The 18,974-nt window shown below is 36.1% G+C and overlaps 1 protein-coding gene across 2 annotated transcripts; it reads right to left on the bottom strand.

The window, feature by feature from the left end:
• Positions 1-2,518: 2,518 nt before the first annotated feature.
• On the bottom strand, positions 2,519-16,502 carry zgc:158803. Of its 2 annotated transcripts, XR_012400875.1 has the most exons (11): positions 15,906-16,502; positions 13,580-13,674; positions 12,784-12,882; positions 12,110-12,220; positions 10,713-10,856; positions 9,934-10,110; positions 8,053-8,231; positions 6,561-6,590; positions 6,325-6,462; positions 4,019-4,672; positions 2,519-3,954 (listed from the first exon to the last, which is right to left on the bottom strand). XR_012400875.1 is itself a non-coding variant. In NM_001089547.2 (10 exon segments), coding segments are annotated over 10 exon segments (1,254 nt in total). In that variant the 5' UTR covers positions 15,967-16,477; the 3' UTR covers positions 2,519-4,452.
• Positions 16,503-18,974: the final 2,472 nt, after the last annotated feature.

Here is an 18,974-nt window from a genome sequence, read left to right on the forward strand (position 1 = left end):
GACGTCACAAAGCGCGACGCCGCGGCTGGAGATAATGCGCGCGCTGCTGCCCTCGTATGGTGGATGAAACCTGCAGAAACAGAGACTGAATAAACTATTGGAGTAAACACGCAAATATATAAATTCATGAGAAAATAAATCCATAATATTTGCATAAATAAAACGTAAATAAAGAAATATTTAAATGAATAGGGTATATAAAAATCCACAAATTCCTGCATAAATAAATATGTGCGGGAAGGGAAATAATTAAATAAAATACACAAATCTTGGGGGAATAAGACATTTCTAAACTAAAAGTACATTTTTTTTCACCACTTTCAAACGTTTATTCATTCTTGAACGTAGTTTCGTGTTTACCTTTCCTCAGGTCAACATGCTAATGAGCGGCTGTCCGTCAATCAGCAGTAGGCGGTCTTTATGCCTTCATTGGTTGATCGTTAGAAAAAAATTTGCATTTGATTTTTTAACTGGCATCTGATGATTGACCCTAATATTGTTTATTTATATTTTTATGCAGGAATTTGTTAATTTTATTTAGAAATTTTATTTATTTATTTGCATATTTATTTGTTTTAGTTATGCAGAAATGTATTTATTTATTGCCATATTTATTTATTGTTTTAGTAATGCAAGAATTTATTAATTTATTTAATCATTTATTTATTTATTTGCCCATTTATTTTATTTATTGTTTTATTTAAGCAGAAATTTATGGATTTATTTACTACTTTATTGATTTGCATGTTTATTTATTTATTGTTTTAGTTATGCAGGGATTTATTTAATTATTTATTTATTGTTTTAGTTATGCAGGGATTTATTTAATTATTTATTTATTGTTTTAGTTATGCAGGGATTTATTTAATGTTTTAGTTATGCAGGGATTTATGGATTTATTTAATCATTTATTTATTGTTTTAGTTATGCAGGGATTTATTTAATTATTTATTTATTGTTTTAGTTATGCAGGAATTTGTGGATTTATTTAATCATTTATTTATTTATCGTTTTGGTTTTGCAGGGATTTATGGATTTATTTAATAATTTATTTATTTATTGTTTTAGTTATGCAGGGATTTATTTAATTATTTATTTATTGTTTTAGTTATGCAGGGATTTATTTAATTATTTATTTATTGTTTTAGTTATGCAGGGATTTATTTAATTATTTATTTATTGTTTTAGTTATGCAGGGATTTATTTAATCATTTATTTATTGTTTTAGTTATGCAGGGATTTATTTAATTATTTATTTATTGTTTTAGTTATGCAGGGATTTATGGATTTATTTAATCATTTATTTATTGTTTTAGTTATGCAGGGATTTATGGATTTATTTAATCATTTATTTATTGTTTTAGTTATGCAGGGATTTATTTAATTATTTATTTATTGTTTTAGTTATGCAGGAATTTATGGATTTATTTAATCATTTATTTATTTATCGTTTTGGTTTTGCAGGGATATATGGATTTTTTTACTCATTTTTATATTTGCGTATTTATTTATTGATTGTTTTATTTATTTTGTTTTTGCAGGTTTTGTCCTGCACACCCTCATGTTTTCATTTATTTGTTTATATATATTTTTATGGCAATTTGTACAACTAACAATCAAGGGAACAGAAAATAGTAACAAAATATTTCTTTTTGTTGTACTTTGTGTTTCTATTAACGTAAAAGGGAAGCGACACAATGCTCCGGTTTACCCCACAGTCAAAACACGTGCTGTAGGGGAATTAACTAAATTGGCTGTAGTGTATGAGTGTGTGTATGAATGAGAGTGTATAGGTGATTCCCAGTACTGGGTTTGCAGCTGGAAGAGCATCTGCTGTGTAAAACATATGCTGAAATAATTGAGGGTTCATTCCACTGTGGTGACCCCTGATAAATAAAGGCACTTGGACAGGGGTGTCCAAATTCAGAGATCACCAAACTTGTTCCTGGAGGGCCGGTGTCCTGCAGATTTCAGCTCCAACCCTAATCAAACACACCTGAACAAGCTAATTACTAGACATACTTGAAACACCCAGCCAGGTGTGTTGAGGCAAGTTGGAGCTAAAATCTGCAGGGCACTGGACCTCCAGGAACGAGATTGATGACCCCTGGTTTACCTCCAACTTGCTTCAACACACCTGTCAGGAAGTTTCTAGTACAGGAGTGGCCAACCCTGTTCCTGGAGAGCCACCTTCCTGCAGATTTCAGTTGCAACCCATATCAAACACACCTGCCTGTAATTACCATGTGGTGTTCAGGTCCTAATTAATTGGTTCAGGTGTGTTTAATATGGGTAGCAACTAAAATTTGCAGGAAGGTGGCTCTCCTGGAACAGGGTTGGCCACTCCTGTACTAGTATATATAGTAAGAGCTTAATTAGCTGGTTCAGGTGTGTTTAATTAGGGTTGGAGCTAAACTCTCCAGGACACCAGCCCTCCAGGATTGAGTTTGGACACCCCTGCACTCAGCCAAAGAAAAATGCATGACTTGCTTTAAAGAAGCAGCCCCGAAACACTTCAAACAATGAAAGCAACAGATTTATTGTTTCATAGCATGAATGACAAGGCAAGATGAAGTTTTCAAGACAACCGCTCAACACCGCAAAACCAAAGAGTGATCCAAAGAGGAGCTCCGCACACATCACGTACCGTCAGAAACCATGTAACAACCCAGTCAGAGACGCGTGCGGAGGCTCGTGTGTGCAGACACTGGTGCGGTTTTTGTAGGAGGAAGGAAAAGAAATCACATTTTAATCCAGGTTTACAGGTGAAATGAAATCAGCAGAACAGAGAAGAGCAAAATAACAATCTCCACGTCAAATCAGTCATTCAAAGAGCTTTAATAAAAAAGGAAAATAATAATAAGCAGTTGTAAAATGATGAACAAGACTTCTTCAGTGGTGGTTTTATATCCCGCAGGGCTTTTCTTCCTCCGCCTGCTCTTATTTTATTTTCTTTGCAACATAAAAAATTGAACTACGTCTAAACGCGCTCGCTCCCTTCCCTCCCTCAGCTGTTCTTTTGGTTTGCAGAGAAGATCAGAGCAACTCCGACTGTCTGAGGGTCAAATAATGATGCAGCTCTCACTCTCTCACACACACACACACTCTCACACACTTGCATACAAAGGGCGACCACACATACACACTTGCACACTGCATTCACTGGCCATCAGGATCAGAGTGTGATCAGATGTTGTTCTAGACTTCTTCAGACTCTCTCTCTCTGAGACACACACACACACACACACGCGCACGCACACGCACGCACGCACACACAAGCAATTGTTTGCACACTTATACACACACTCACTCTTACAACCACTTACAAACAAGGGCAAAAACACATGCATGCGTACATACACTCTTACACACATTCTTTCCCGCATGCACACTCAAGGACGCTCACACACACTCTCTCTGCATTCACTGGACATCAGGATGATCGGATTGTGATCAGTTGTTGTTCTAGACTTCTTCACACGAGCAAAAAATTGTTTGCACATTCATGCACACACACTCCTACAAACACTCACACACAAGGGCGACCACCCAAACTTACATGCACACACAAGCACAGCCACATACACTTTTACACACATTCTCTCATGCGTGCACACACACACACACGCTTACACACACACACACACACTCTCTCTGCGCTCACTGGCCATCAGGATCTGATTCTGATCATGTTGTTCTAGACTTCTCCAGACTCTCTCTTTCTGAAACAAACACACACACACACACACACTTTCACATACACTCACATACAGGGGCGACCACACATGCACTTATAAATGCACACACTAGCATGCTACATACACTCCTAAACACATTCCCTCACACATGCACACACACATACCTCTCACACACACACTCTCTGCATTCACTGGCCATCAGGATCTGATTGTAATCAGATGTTTTTCTAGACTTCTCCAGACTCTCTCTCTCTCTCTGATAGATAGAACACACACACACACACACACACACACACACACACACACACACACACACACACACACACACACACACACACACACACACACACACACTCTCTCTGAATCATGTGATTTCAGTCGGTTGTGTTGTAGATCAGTGTTTCTCGACCTCTGTCCTGGAACACCACCAGCACTGCATGTTTTGGATGTCTCCTTTGTCCGTCACGGCCATTACTGCTCTTTCAGTCTCTGTTAATGAGCTGATGATCTGAATCAGCTGTGTTTGGTTAAGGAGACATGGAAATGTGCAGAGCTGGTGCTCCTTCAGGAACGTGGTTGAGAAACACTGATCTAGATCTCTCCAGACTCTCTCTCTGCATCATGCATCATATGTTTTCAGACGGGTGTGTTCTAGATTTCTCAAGACTCTCACTCACACACACACACACACACTCTCTCTCTCTCTCTCTCTCTCTCTCTCTCTCTGCATCATGTGTTTTCAGACGGCGGTGTTTTAGATCTCTCCAGACTCTCTCTCCTCAGAGCTGGATCTCTGTTCTCTCTCCAGAGACACAGACCGCTCGCGCTCCCTCATGCGGCTCAGCTCGGTGCTGGGCGATCTCTCTCTCTCTGTGTCCCGCCGGCCGTCGTCCCGCCACCGCTCCTCCACAGCGCAGCTCTCCCTCCACAGCTCCTCGGACGGCGGACGCTCCTGATCTCTGGTGTGGGAAGACCTGGAGGAGCGGGAGAAACAGTGAGCATTACATTGCACAGTCACCGGCCACTTTATTAGGTACACCTGTCCAACTGCTTGTTAACGCAAATTTCTAATCAGCCAGTCACATGGGATCAATGCATTTAGGTCAAGACGTGGTCGAGACGATCTGCTGCAGGTCAAACGGAGCATCAGGATGGGGCAGAAAGGTGATTCAAGTGACTTTGAATGTGGCACTTGGTTGCTGCTCTGAGTATTTCAGAAACTGCTGATCTACTGGGATTTTCATGCACAACCATCTCTAGGTATACGGAGAACAGTCCTATATAGAGAAAATATCCAGAGAGCGGCAGCTCTGTGGGCGCAAATGCCTTGTTGATGCCAGAGGTCAGAGGAGAATGGCCAGACTGGTTCCAGCTGACAGAAAGGCAACAGTAACTCAAATAAGCACTCGATACAACCGAGGTCTGCAGAAGAGCATCTCTGAACACACAACACATCCAACCTTGAGACGGATGGGCTACAGCAGCAGAAGACCACACCGGGTGCCGCTCCTGTCAGGTAAGAACAGGAAACTGAGGCTACAATTCACACAGACTCACCAAAACTGGACAATAGAAGATTGGAGAAACGTCGCCTGCTCTGATGAGTCTATTTCTGCTGCCACATTCAGATGGGTGGGTCAGATTTTGGCATCAACATCATAAAAGCATGGATCCATCCTGCCTTGTATCAACAGTTCAGGCTGGTGTTGGTGTAACGATGTGGGGGATGTTTTCTTGGCACACTTTGGGTCCATTAGTACCAACTGAGCATCGTGTCAACGCCACAGCCTACCTGAGTATTGCTGCTGACCATGTCCATCCCTTAATGACCACAGTGTACCCGTCTTCTGATGGCTGCTTCCAGCAGGACAACGCACCATATCATTAAGCATGAATCATCTCAGACTGGTTTCTTGAACATGACAATGAGTTCACTGAACTCAAATGGCCTCCACAGTCACCAGACCTCAATCCAACAGAGCACCTTTGGGATGTGGTGCAACGGGAGAATCGCATCATTGATGTGCAGCCGACAAATCTGCAGCAACTGCGTGATGCTATCATGTCAATATGGAGCAAAATCTCTGAGGAATATTTCCAGTTCCTTGTTGACTCTATATATTATAATATTATGAGGATTATATTATAAGCAATATGTTACATTATATAAATGAATATTATATAATTATTATATATAATATTAAATATTTTATTTTGAGCATTATATTATATTCTTTTATATTAAAAGAATTATATTATGGGCATTATATGTATGTATATATATATATATATATATATATATATATATATATATATATATATATATATATATATATTAAACTATGAGAGTTATATTACATGATACTATATTTAACTGTATTGGTGATGCTACTAACAGTTAATAGTTATTTTTTTAAAATAGTTAAGTTGATGCATTAATTAACAAAGAGCAATGCATTTATTAAAGTATTTGTTGTTGCTGTTACCTGGTTTTTAAACAGAACTGACAGTGTTTCACTGTATAGCATTATATTACATAATATTATAAGCATTATGTTGTATTATGAGCATTAAACATGTTGTTGTTAACACTGGTTATTAAACAGAAGTGAAAGTGTTCCCGCACCTCTTCCTCTTGCTCCTGTGTGAATGAGAGCGAGAGCGATGGCGATCTTTGTGTCTGTGTTTTCTCTCTCGCTCCCGTTCTCTCTCTCCATCCTCACGATGACGGCGAGAGCGATGAGAAGACGAGCTTCCTCCTTCCCTGAGAAACACAAACACACATCAATATAAACACTGCTTAGCTAAGAGAGAGAGAGAGAGAGAGAGAGAGACGTTAGGCTAAATAAAGCGGACGCTCACCGATAGCGTTCTCCACTCCTGGATCTGGACCTGCGGACACAGCAAAGAAGACAAACACTAAATATCATGATGCTTCTGTCATTTGAATGTCTTTGAAATCATGTTTGGGGGCGACACAGTGGCTCAGTGGTTAGCACTGTCGCCTCACAGCAAGAAGGTCGCTGGTTTGAGTGCTGGCTATGCCAGTTGGCATTTCTGTGTGGAGTTTGAATGTTCTCCCCATGTTGGCGTGGGTTTCCTCTGGGTGCTCCGGTTTTCCCACACAGTCCAAACACATAAGCTATAGTGGAATTGATGAACTAAATTGGCTGTAGTGTGTGAGTGTTTGAATGTGAGAGTGTATGGGTGTTTCCCAAAAACCTATGCAAAACATATGCTGGATAAGTTGGCGGATCATTCCACTGTGGCGACCTCTAATAAATAAAGGGACTAAGCTGAAGGAAAATGAATAAATGAAATCATGTTTGATCACACCGAACGTGAGAGAGGGGGAGGGGAATAGAATAGCTCCTCCCCTTTTTAAAACAGCCAATAGCATTTCATTTCATCACAGCTCTGCCAGGGAAAGTGGTTGAGTTGAAGTATATTTAGCAATAGTGCCTTGAAGGGGGTGCGACATGAGATACACAAGAGCATTAAATTCGTCAGGAGATTTGATGAGAAACAAAAGTATGAGGTGACGTCAACTACAATTTCTAAATGTAATTTTTAAAAACACCAGTTGCATTTGTTAATGTTAAGAAGTAGATTTAAAAAAAAAAAAAAAAAAAAAAAAAAAAAAAATATATATATATATATATATATATATATATATAATGAATGGATAAAATAATTTAAAATAAATCCAATAATTAAAAAAAAAAAATTATTTTATATTATATTTTATACATATAATTATTTATATTAGCATAGCAAAATACATATTTAATTATAATTAAAATTATTATAACATTATATCATCACAAAAAAAGTTCTTATTAATTTAAATAGTAACACTAAACACAATCAACTCCACATTTAATTAAATTACACAACTGGAGAATCAATTTATATTTACAAATATTTATAAATTATATAAATTTTAATTTCAGAAAAATTTACACTACAGTAATACAAATTTGAAGTAAATCAAAAAAGTAATTAAAAATTGTTCTGAGACAGTCTGGGCCAACAGTTTAGTGGTTAGTGCGTCAACACAGAACCGAGCTGCTCACGGCGACCCGAGTTAGACTCGAGTTAGGTCCTTTGACAATCCTTCCCCTTACTCTGCTCCCCACACTTTCCTGTCTGTCAAATGTTTACTGTCCTATACAAATGACGGTAAAACCCCTAAGAGATAATTGTAAAAAAGTTCCAAGACAAAAATGGGTGTTAATCAATAGTTTCAGCACAACTATGATGGTTTTGCTGCACTACAGAAATGCTGCTGACTGTACTGCTGTCCACCACATTACCAGCATTCAGAAACGTCATGAGAATAAACCAAACGCACCTCCTGCGGTCTCTCTCTCTGTCCCTCTCTCTCTCCCTTTCTCGTTCTCTCTCTCTCTCCCGCTCTCTCTCTCGTTCCCTCTCTCTCTCCATCTCCCACTCTCGGGCTCGCTCCTCCTCTCGGTCGCGCTCCTCTCTCCTCTTCGTGCGCATACGCTCCTGCTTCTCCGTCACAGCTTTCTGGAAACAACAACAGATCATCCATCACAAGCTGAATTACAGCTGTGCAACGTGACTATATATATATATATATATATATATATATATATATATATATATATATATATATATATATACTATTTCTGGCACACTATACACTAATGCACTGTGTACTTATGCATTTACACACTCAACAGACCGCATAGTATAAGAATTTTAAGAAATGAATGAATGACACTTTTTTTTTTTTTTTTTTTTTACTAACCAGAAAATTTAAATAGTTACCCAGATGCAATTTGAAGGTGGCCAAATTACTCAAATAAATTACCAAACTATTATATAGTAGCTGCCATGAGTATAATCACATCCACCATCAGAAGGCAGCATAATCAACTCACTCACATTGCACAACTGACATTATTTATACTACAATAGTGCATTCATATGCGATTTGGGATGCACCTTATCATTCCAGATAATGCTCTGTTGTTTGTTTTGGTGTCATAAAACACAAGGTTATACTTGTTCATAATTAATTTAAGTGCAATATTACATGCCATTATGAAGATGCAAACAGAAACATGAGTAACAGCATACCTGGCAACATTTGTCTTCCAAAGTGTGGGGTTATGGTAGATGAGCTGGTTTTGACATAATTTAAGTGTGCGCACTTTGTATATTTATTTTGTATAAATACATACACACATGCATGCATATATTTGAGAAATTGTTAATGTATATTTAGACATAAAATGCATGTGTATATGATATAAATTATACATAAATTTAAATATATATGTAACAAAATTGTTTTGTATAGTTTTTTTAATAATAATACAAATATGTTACGTCAAAACAAATTTTTAATTTGGATGTGACTAACTGCACTTAACTTTTGCCCAGCACTAACAACTGATTGAATTTACACAAATGATACGGTTTTGTTATATATATATATATATTGCTAAAAGATAGATTTTTGTCACGATCAACTTCATGTCAAAGTGAACTTTAATGTCAACCAGACCATGTAACAGCAGCTACAAAGAGGATTGATGTTGCATTACTCCTAATAATCATGACATAACAAAATAGTGCACACAGATCAACAATAGACAAGTAAAACACAACATACAGACATACATTACATTAGGCCCACACAGAATCTGCACATTTTAGCCCATCGCTGAGACTATTTATTTACTTGTGTAAATTATATTTATTCAGTTTTAAATTATTTTCTGTAGTACTATTGACTAATATGAAAATGTTCATATTATTTATTTACAATACAGTTTATGTAGCAATATTATCTGTCTTTTATTAGATATATTACATGAGAGACTTGCTTTGTTAACCAAATAAGTGGCTTTAATTGGATTTGCATCGCAAACATTAAATAAAATTTAGAAGGGTCTTTCTTTATTTAATATATTACGTTCGTAGTTAGATTCTCCCAAAAAAATCATTCAACATAAATCTGCAGATTTTTTACAAAATTAAAAAAAAAAAAAAAAAAGTTTCTTGCTCAGAAATGGCAAGAAACGTCCACAGTTTCTGTCTGGGCCTACATATCATGTAAACTCAAATACATTTATCTATGTAGACTCGTATAAATGTATACAGAAATAATATATGTATTTTTAAAAATGTGTCAGAGGTTGTTACTGAAGTGCAATAAGAGAAAAAAAAGCATGATATGATGCATGTGCTGCAGTCTTACCCTCAGTTTTTCAAGTTTTTCTCGGATTTCGATGAAGCCTATATGCAGTTTTCCTCCGAAATGATCTGCGAGTCTGCGGTCATTATCGTGGAGGCCGAGGTAAGCAGAGCACACCTCACACACACGCAACTTCTGCTGCTGGAAACTGGACGCAGGCATGGAGTTGCGGTAGATGTCCTGAAATATAAAGTAATATATAAAGTAAATATAAATATATATTTAAAACTGTAATACTGCAATTATAAGTGCTTTATATCCACCTTTGACTACTGCATTGTATATTATGGGTGTCAACTTCCTGTTTGAGAAGTTTCCATTCAAAATAACCAAAACAAATCACTTCAGATAATAAAGGGTGAACTACAAGTGATTCAGTTCTCTAATTTTATTAACCACATACACAGTCATACACAGTACAACATGCAGTGAAAGGTTTATAGGACTGCCTGTATATGGAAAAAATGGAGATTAAATTATAACTAAATTAATTATGGAATAACAAAGAGATAATAACGTAATAGAAAAACCTTAGACATGAATAAATAAAATAAAGCATATACAGTTGAAGTAGCGCTTTGAATTATTTAAATAAAGGCCTAATTATTTTGACTTTAACTGTATCTATAATATACTGGTTATATGTTTCTAAAAAGTATATTTAAAAACAGCCATAGAAAATAAGAATATAAAATAGTTTTATATGTAATAAAGAAAACCATACACAGTAAAAAAAAGCACAACATTTGCAGCTGCTCTGTGACCTCTGACCCCTCACTGACCTCTGCCTCTTTCTTCAGAGTGCGTGTCTTCTCCACCTTCTCCAGCACCTGTTGGGCCTCGTCCACGTTCCCCTCGCCGCCTAGCTGCTCTGCACGCGCCAGCAGCTTCCCGATCTCCTCGTTCAGCTCGTGCACGCGCTCCGCCTGAACAACAGAGGAACACAGCAGTGAACACACACACATGAAAAAACAACCTAACAAAACAAGCAAAACATCCAAAACAATAATAAAAACAGATCAACACACTGGCAAACAGTCAGATGATGACAACAGTAAACACACAGCATTGATGATAAAGGCCAAATACATTTTTAATATGTATAAACTCATTGAAGTGGATACTGGCTTTTTTTAATATGTATAAAGTCACTCCTGGCTTGCTTAGAGGAGATTAAACTTCGGCTTTCAAGCAAATTTTTACATTTAAATTAAAAAAAAAAAAAAACTGACGTAATTTTATTTGGGCACAAAGAAAATCCTCTGTTAGATGTCAATGTGGGATCCTTGGCCCCGCATATTACCCAGTGTGTAAGAAATCTAGGTGTTATGTTTGACGAAAACTTAAAATTTGACAAACAGATCAGAACTGTCAATAAATCCTGCTTTTACCACCTCCGACAACTGGCTAAAGTCAAGCCATTTTTATCCCAGAAAAATTTTTAAGAGGTGATTCATGCCTTCATAACAACACGTCTAGATTACTGTAACGCTCTTTAATTTGGTATTTCTCAGTCTTCTCTCTCGCGTCTGCAGCTGGTTCAAAATGCAGCAGCTATAGACTACTCCAATATTAGCTGCACTTCACTGGTTACCCATTAAATACAGAATTGATTTTAAAATTGTATTATTCGTCTACAAAGCCGTCAATAATCTTGCTCCTCAGTATCTTACTGACTTGCTTTGTCCATATACCCTCTCTCGATCATTAAGATCTTACGATCTCAACTTACTCACCGTGCCCAGAACATGCCTTAAAAAACGAGGTGATCGAGCATTTGCTGTTGCTGGTCCTGCACTCTGGAGCAGTCTACCGATTCACATTAGACTTTCCCCCTCCATCTCTGTGTTTAAGTCTGTTTTAAAGACCTATCTATTTTCTCTCGCTTTTAATACTCCTTGATCGCTGTATTATTGCTCTTATCTGTTAAATGTTTCTTTTATATTCTGCTTCTCTGTTTTTAGCACTCTTATGTACAGCACTTTGGTCAACCTTGGTTGTTTTTAAATGTGCTCTATTAATAAATATTGTTTTGAATTGAACCATGAGATATCATAGCTGTAAACCGTAACTCTGCTTGCTATTCTCTGAAAATCAGCAGGTGTGTGAAACTGCAACATGAAAGTGAAAAAACACATGAATGAGAAGCATTTGAAACTTCAGATGAGCCGTTTTCTACCTTTGCGGCGACTTCAGCGCTGATCTCTTCCTGCGTTTCTGCCAGTCGTTTTTTGGCCAGTTCGGTTCTTCGGTCACAGTCTGCGATAAAGGACTGAAGATGCTCAGCAGCCTTAAGAAAAAAAACATCACCATCAGACGTTTACACACATTTAATACTATAAGAACAGTGGTGGACAATCCCTTTTCCCACATTAAGGGCAACATTAGACAATAAGGTGGATTTTTAGAGGGCAGGACTAATACAGTTAATACAGTTCTACTCAAAATATGACATGTTTTCCAAAATAATAATAATAATAGTATGTGAAATATTATAATGAGACAATACAGAGCACACAATTACAGTTGAGGCCAGAATTATTAGCTCTCCTGTTGAATTTTTTATTATTTTATATATTTTTTAATAGTTTAGGTTTACTTTTGATAAAGAAAAAATCTAGAATTCACATTTACAAATATTTCTTTTAAAGTCTCTTTAGATAAAAATTATTGTCTAATAAAATAAAAAGATAGGGCAATCCACAACTATATGTTTTTTGTTGCAATATTGACATTTAAAGTCAGGCTGAATATCTGAGGTGGACATGCAACGTAATACAAAAATACAAACAAAACATTTATCAAAATGCCCATCCAAAGATGTAAACAAAAAACAAAAAAGTTCAAACTCACATCCAGCTCAAAGAAAAACTCCTGCTGTTTAGATGCGATCTCATAATCCGCTCTCAGAGCCAGATCGTGAATCTTCACACACTCTCCCAGATCCATGCGCTGCGCAAACACACAAACATAGTGGATTACAGACTGCTTTTAAAACTCTGGAGATCGTAATGTGAATGTAAATGAAGAGCAATGATCATCAAACAGGTTTTGGATGAGCAAAGTTATAGCAGCAAAGAAATGAAGACAAGGTCTGCAAGAGTAATCAAAACTATTTAATGCGCATTGTCAGTAAAGCCGGCTCTTTAGTAAATCTCTAGCAGGTGCTTTCAGATGGAGCAGCATTTATTGCGAAATCACAATATCCCGTTCATAATCACAGACGACTTAAAATGAAATCAAGATAATCATTCAGCATTCAAATAATCATTCTGTGTGAACTACGGCTCAGTTTAGTAAATGCTGCATGTAAAGTACCACAAGCGATAACATATTCCTGCTCCAATCTCACTTCATAACTTCAGTCGAGTGTTTGAAATAAATCCTCCCATGAGATGATGTGATTATCAGTCATGCTGCATCAATAAAAGCAGTTTAATCTTCTGTTTATAACGCAATCCTATGTGGATTTCCTGGGTTCCCTCTTTGTGGGTGTTTGGAGTTAGCCTTCAAGTGAGATTTACTAATGATAACAGAGCCTGCTTCCCTGGCAAGATGTGCATGACAAATCCAGGTTTTGATTACTCATTTTGATTTATCAGGCAGCTTTAATAAGGACTAGCCCTGACCTTAAAGAGGAGATACTCACAGTTCCTGACAGTATATCGTGCGGACAGGACTCCAGCAAGTGACTCTTACACACACGCTCATCTGTGAACTTGATCCTCTGACGCATGGTGTCGCCTGACAAAAAACAGACACAAAATATGAGTATTAAAAAAATGAATCGTATCAAATCTAGAAAAACCAACAAAACAAATCAATTAAACAAATCATGTGAAAAATGGACAGTAAATCCTAACAAAATTTGACTGAAATAGAATAATTTAACAACAATAATAATAATCAAATTTTAATCATTCAATCATTTCCCTTTGGCTTGGTCTCACAGCGCCACAGCGGCATGAACCGTCAACTAATCATCAAAATATTGAGAGTAATGAAAAGACTACAGTTAAATTATATGAATCAAATCATATTAGTAAAAAAAGAAATAAATAAATTTTAAGGTTATGTCAATATGATTTTATTGTTTTTTTCATATATTTTCTGTTGTCAATCTAGTCAGATCAGGGCAGCACGGTGGCATAGTGGATAGCACAATCGCCTCACAGCAAGAAGGTCGCTTGTTTGACCCTTGGCTGGGTGCTTCGTTTCCCCCACAAGTCCAAAAACATGTGGTATATATATAATTGTGTAATTGAGTGTGTATGGATGTTTCCCAGTAATGGGTTGCAGCTGGAAGGGCATCCCCTGCGATTTAATCGAGATTAAATTCAATTGAAATTAATACTATTCTATAAATCTCAATTTAATATAATATATCAGTGGTATAAAATCATTCTAGCCAAACTGTAAAACTCATGACTCTTAAAGTCATGTCAAGTCGTCAACCAAGTCATATTTATCATCCTGGCATATGAATCATAATCTATTCGTCGAAACCAAATTAACCATGAATCTCATCAAAACGTATGTTATTCATTTCAGATCAGTCAAAAAGTTAAAATAAACAAATAAAAAGAACAACAACCCTAAAGTCATGGCAACAACAACAAAAAACTATAATCATGATATTCATGTCAATTCAAAAATGATTTCAGGAATATATGTTATAAAAAAAAAATTCATGAAATTATGACATCATCCTTTCCAATCACAGTAAGCGGCTTAATCATGATTCTCATGAACTCACATTAGTAAAATTAACCACAAACAACAACATCCCAACATAACATATCAATGAACATAGTTCAATAAGTGAAAAGAAATACAGATTTAAGCCAGACTGATATATTATAAAATCATACCAGACAAATCGTACAAATTATGATTGTATTTTTATAAAATCAATTCAATCATAAGAACCAACAAGAATGAATGGAATTTAAAGTTTAAATCATGAAGAAACCATTCATTAACTCATTCATTCATTTTCTTTTCAGTTTAATCCCTTTTTTAATCTGGGGTCACCACAGCGGAATGAACCACCAACTTATTCAGAATAATAGGGGTAATGTCGGTTTTATATTCGCACATTCGTTCATTTAGCAGTCTTTATATTGTTCACCATGTTACTTTGATACTATCTAATTCACTGTGAACAATGTTGTAAGTTACTTTGATAGTCATTTGTTGCTAATATGATTTCCCTATTTCGAATTTGCAAAGAATACTTTTCTGAAATTATATTAAGGAGAATTTCTGAATATTACCTCTATTCCAGCATGTTTTACGCAGCGGATGCCCTTTCAGCTGCAACCCATTACTGGGAAAATGAACAAAAATATTGAAAATAGCTAAATACAGAAATTCATGATACGAAAAAAAAATCATACATGATTTCTGTCAATCAATTCAATGATTACAGTGACATGAAATGATTCAAAATATTAGACATTAACAGATCTATCAAACGAATTACCCAAATATCAACATGTACACAATTAATTGAAGTTCATTTTTAAGCATTGACAACTTGTGTCTCAGTCCCTATATTGTGTTTACCAAGCTACTTTGAATATTCAGTTTGAAATAGCATGTGTATGACTACCCTTAACAGTGACTTAAAAACAAAACTAGCACATTTATTTGACTTTGAACAATAATGCTGTACTTTAATAACGTTAGTCATTAGCTGCTAATGTGATTTTACTATTTAGAAGTAATTATATTCGAATGCAGAAAGCATAAGAACCAACTTTACCTCGATAGTCTCTGGTTAAGATGATTTCCCTATTTAGAATTGGCAAATAATACTTCTCAGAAATGACAATATTAAGGAGAAAGTCATAATATGCGATCATAATAACAACAACTTTACCTCATTATAATTCAACAAGTCCAAAAATAACACACTAAAAATCTAAATAATAGTTTAGTTTCGATTTGAAGAGAATGAAAGAGTCACTTACCATCTCTGCCAGTCCCCATCAGCTGGTCCAGCATGGCTCTCATCTGGGCCTGGGCCGACATCTTAACCACTTTACTGCCCTAACACGAGTAAAAGAGCTGGTTTCACAGGAAAGCAGAGTTGTTTACCTGACTGCTACCTAAAACTCCTCATACAGCAGGCCTCGACTTTAGCGGCCGCCGAAAAAACTGCTAAAACCGCCTTTTTAAACTCACTAACACACGTCCCACTAACAGCACGTCCACTCCTGTGTTTACTATCCCTCAGATTGTGCGGTTTATATCTCAGAAATCCCACTGAAATCAGTCAAATCATAAATCAGTGAGTTAGTCTCGTGCGTTAGCATTTAGCGGCTAACGGATAACTCTTCCCCGGCGCCCCTCAGTCCGCCTTATGAGCGCTTATATATCAGTCCTAACGCTGCTTTATCAGTCCGTGTATCGCTATGTTGTGTGATGGTCCATATTCGCAAAGTTTTGACAGTGTTTATTTGTTGTTGCTTTATTGTTTTATTTCTGTTTTTCTCTTTTCTCTCGGAATGAGACTTCCGACCCGCGCGCACTGCTCCCGCTCGGTCGCGCGGCCTCGAGGAAGTGCCGCAGAACTCGAGCGCTGATTGGCTGATGGGCGGTGACGTCACGACGATGGCGCTGCTGCAGTCGGGCCATTGTGAGGTCATCAGAACATGTGGACCAGCGTGATGGTGTCGAATAGAAAAGTCACGTTAAACATGTCGGAATTTCATGTCAAACTTGAGAAAATAATCACTAACGTTACCTTCACAATATCAAAGAACTTTTCAGGTTTTAGTTTGGTCATTGACCATATATAGGCGAGAGAAGTGATATAATGACACTAGTGTGTATAATAATGTGTTTTTATTTTATATATATATTTCCTGATCAAAAATGACGGCTTTCATACATTTCTACCATAATAGTACACATTTGTTACCATTGCTTGTTAAATAACTGTAATATTGTCTGTCAATTTTTTATAACATTTTTATAAGTTGTTTTAAAGTGTCAAAACAATAACGTGTGATATAATACTCTTGTGCAGATAACAATGTGCAGTTTTTCTTTCAATTATTTTTTTTCTGATTAAAAATTATGGTTTTCATACATTTATACCATTAAAATTCATATTTGTTAGCATTGCTTATTATTTAATTCCAATATTATCTCTCATATTTTTATAACAGAAATCCTTTAGTGACATATTTCTAAGGACTTCTCAGGTTTTAGTTTTGTCATTGACCATAAATGGGCAAGAGAAGATGTTTTAAGTGTCAAAACAATAAACGAGATATACTGACACTTGATAAAAAAAAATATTGTCTTTCATCTGTTTATTCATGTTCTATAAATCTAAGACACCATCTTATTCAGTACAAAGTATTGCACAGACTTCACTATTCTAAAACAAAGCTTAATAAATTCGATCCCTCGGTTTCCCCCACATGTGACAAGTGTAAAGCTGCTGAGGGTACCTTAGCACATCTTTTCTGGTCTTGTTTTATATATATATATATATATATATATATATATATATATATATATATATATATATATATATATATATATATATATATATATATATATATAAATGTGTTGTATGTCGCCATTTTCTCTTGTTTCATGCTTTATTTTACATTTTGCACAGATTATTGTTTCATGATGGGTTTGTCTGTCTGCAAAAAAAAAGAAAAAAAAATTATATATATATATATATATATATATATATATATATATATATATATATATATATATATATATATATATATATATAAATATAAATATAAATATATATATATATATATAAAGATTTAAAAAAAAAAAAAAACGCAATACAACATAAGTAGCTTCCCTGACAGTATGTATTTATATAGCACAATTATTGTGTATGGCCATCCACCCAAAGCGCTTTACAATCAGTTTGAGCGCCCCCTGCTGGCCTCACTAACACCACTACCTACAGCAACCTAATTTTCCCATGTGGTCTCCATCTCCCATCCAGGCACTGACAAGGCTCAGCCCTGCTTAACTTCAGTGAGTAACCGCTCTTAGGCTGCAGGATTCCATCGCTGCGGTGATCTAAAAAAAAAAGTATCTACCAAACATTGGAAAGCAGATTTTTTTTTGATATAATCTTTTAGGACTGAACATTTGACATGTAAAAAAAACATTTTAAAACATCCCTAATATTAGATCCATTACTGAACGATAATGATAACAATCACACAGACACAGCAGTATTGGTTCTCTCTGTTTATTGTACTGATGTGAAACAGACATCTCTTAATTTATGTATGCTGTATATTATATTCATATGTATAAAAAACATCCAGTCTAATAGTTTTTGTTTTTCTCCAACTACTTCCACAGAATACAAAAATCAAACCCAGCTGTGATTTATCAAATAAGCACGAGAACGAACAGAAACACGTAGAGGTCCTCTGAGACGGACTTTGACCACCAAACTGACACACACACACACAGAGAGAGTCGCGTTGTGTTTTTTTTTTTTGGCACCAGAGTTCAGGAGAAAACCCTCTCAGCTCACGTGGAAAACTCATGAGCTCTTTTATTAGCTTGAAGCTACGCATGCAACTAGCCGTCCTGTGTTCAGATTGTTAGGTGGAGATGACGAAAACGTTACTATCTACTGGCTCTCTCTGATGCGCATTATGCTTTTGAGTTAGAATAAATGTCTGAGCTTGATTTAAAGCAAGAGACTTCAAATTTGTGCTGCATCCCAATTCGCATTCTTATAGGCTACTACGTCCTAAAACAAAGTACTTTTTTGTGAAGAGCTTAGTTACGTCCCCTGTCAATCATCTCCACACATCATCCACATTTCTTCCACATCTAATTACCTACAGTAAAGGAGATTCAGCAGAAGCAGGTTAATCTGCCATTTACGAGTCTTACATAAAGAAATGTTACGTTGGCAATCTCTAAAGTGAAGAATGGGGGGTTTGATAGTGACATTAGTGAAGAACGGGGAGTTATGATAGTTACGTTAGCGATCTCTAAAATAAAGAACGGGGGGTATGACAGTGACGTTA

This window comes from Danio rerio, chromosome 1 (genome assembly GCF_049306965.1).
Source record: "Danio rerio strain Tuebingen ecotype United States chromosome 1, GRCz12tu, whole genome shotgun sequence".
Taxonomy (NCBI): domain Eukaryota; kingdom Metazoa; phylum Chordata; class Actinopteri; order Cypriniformes; family Danionidae; genus Danio; species Danio rerio.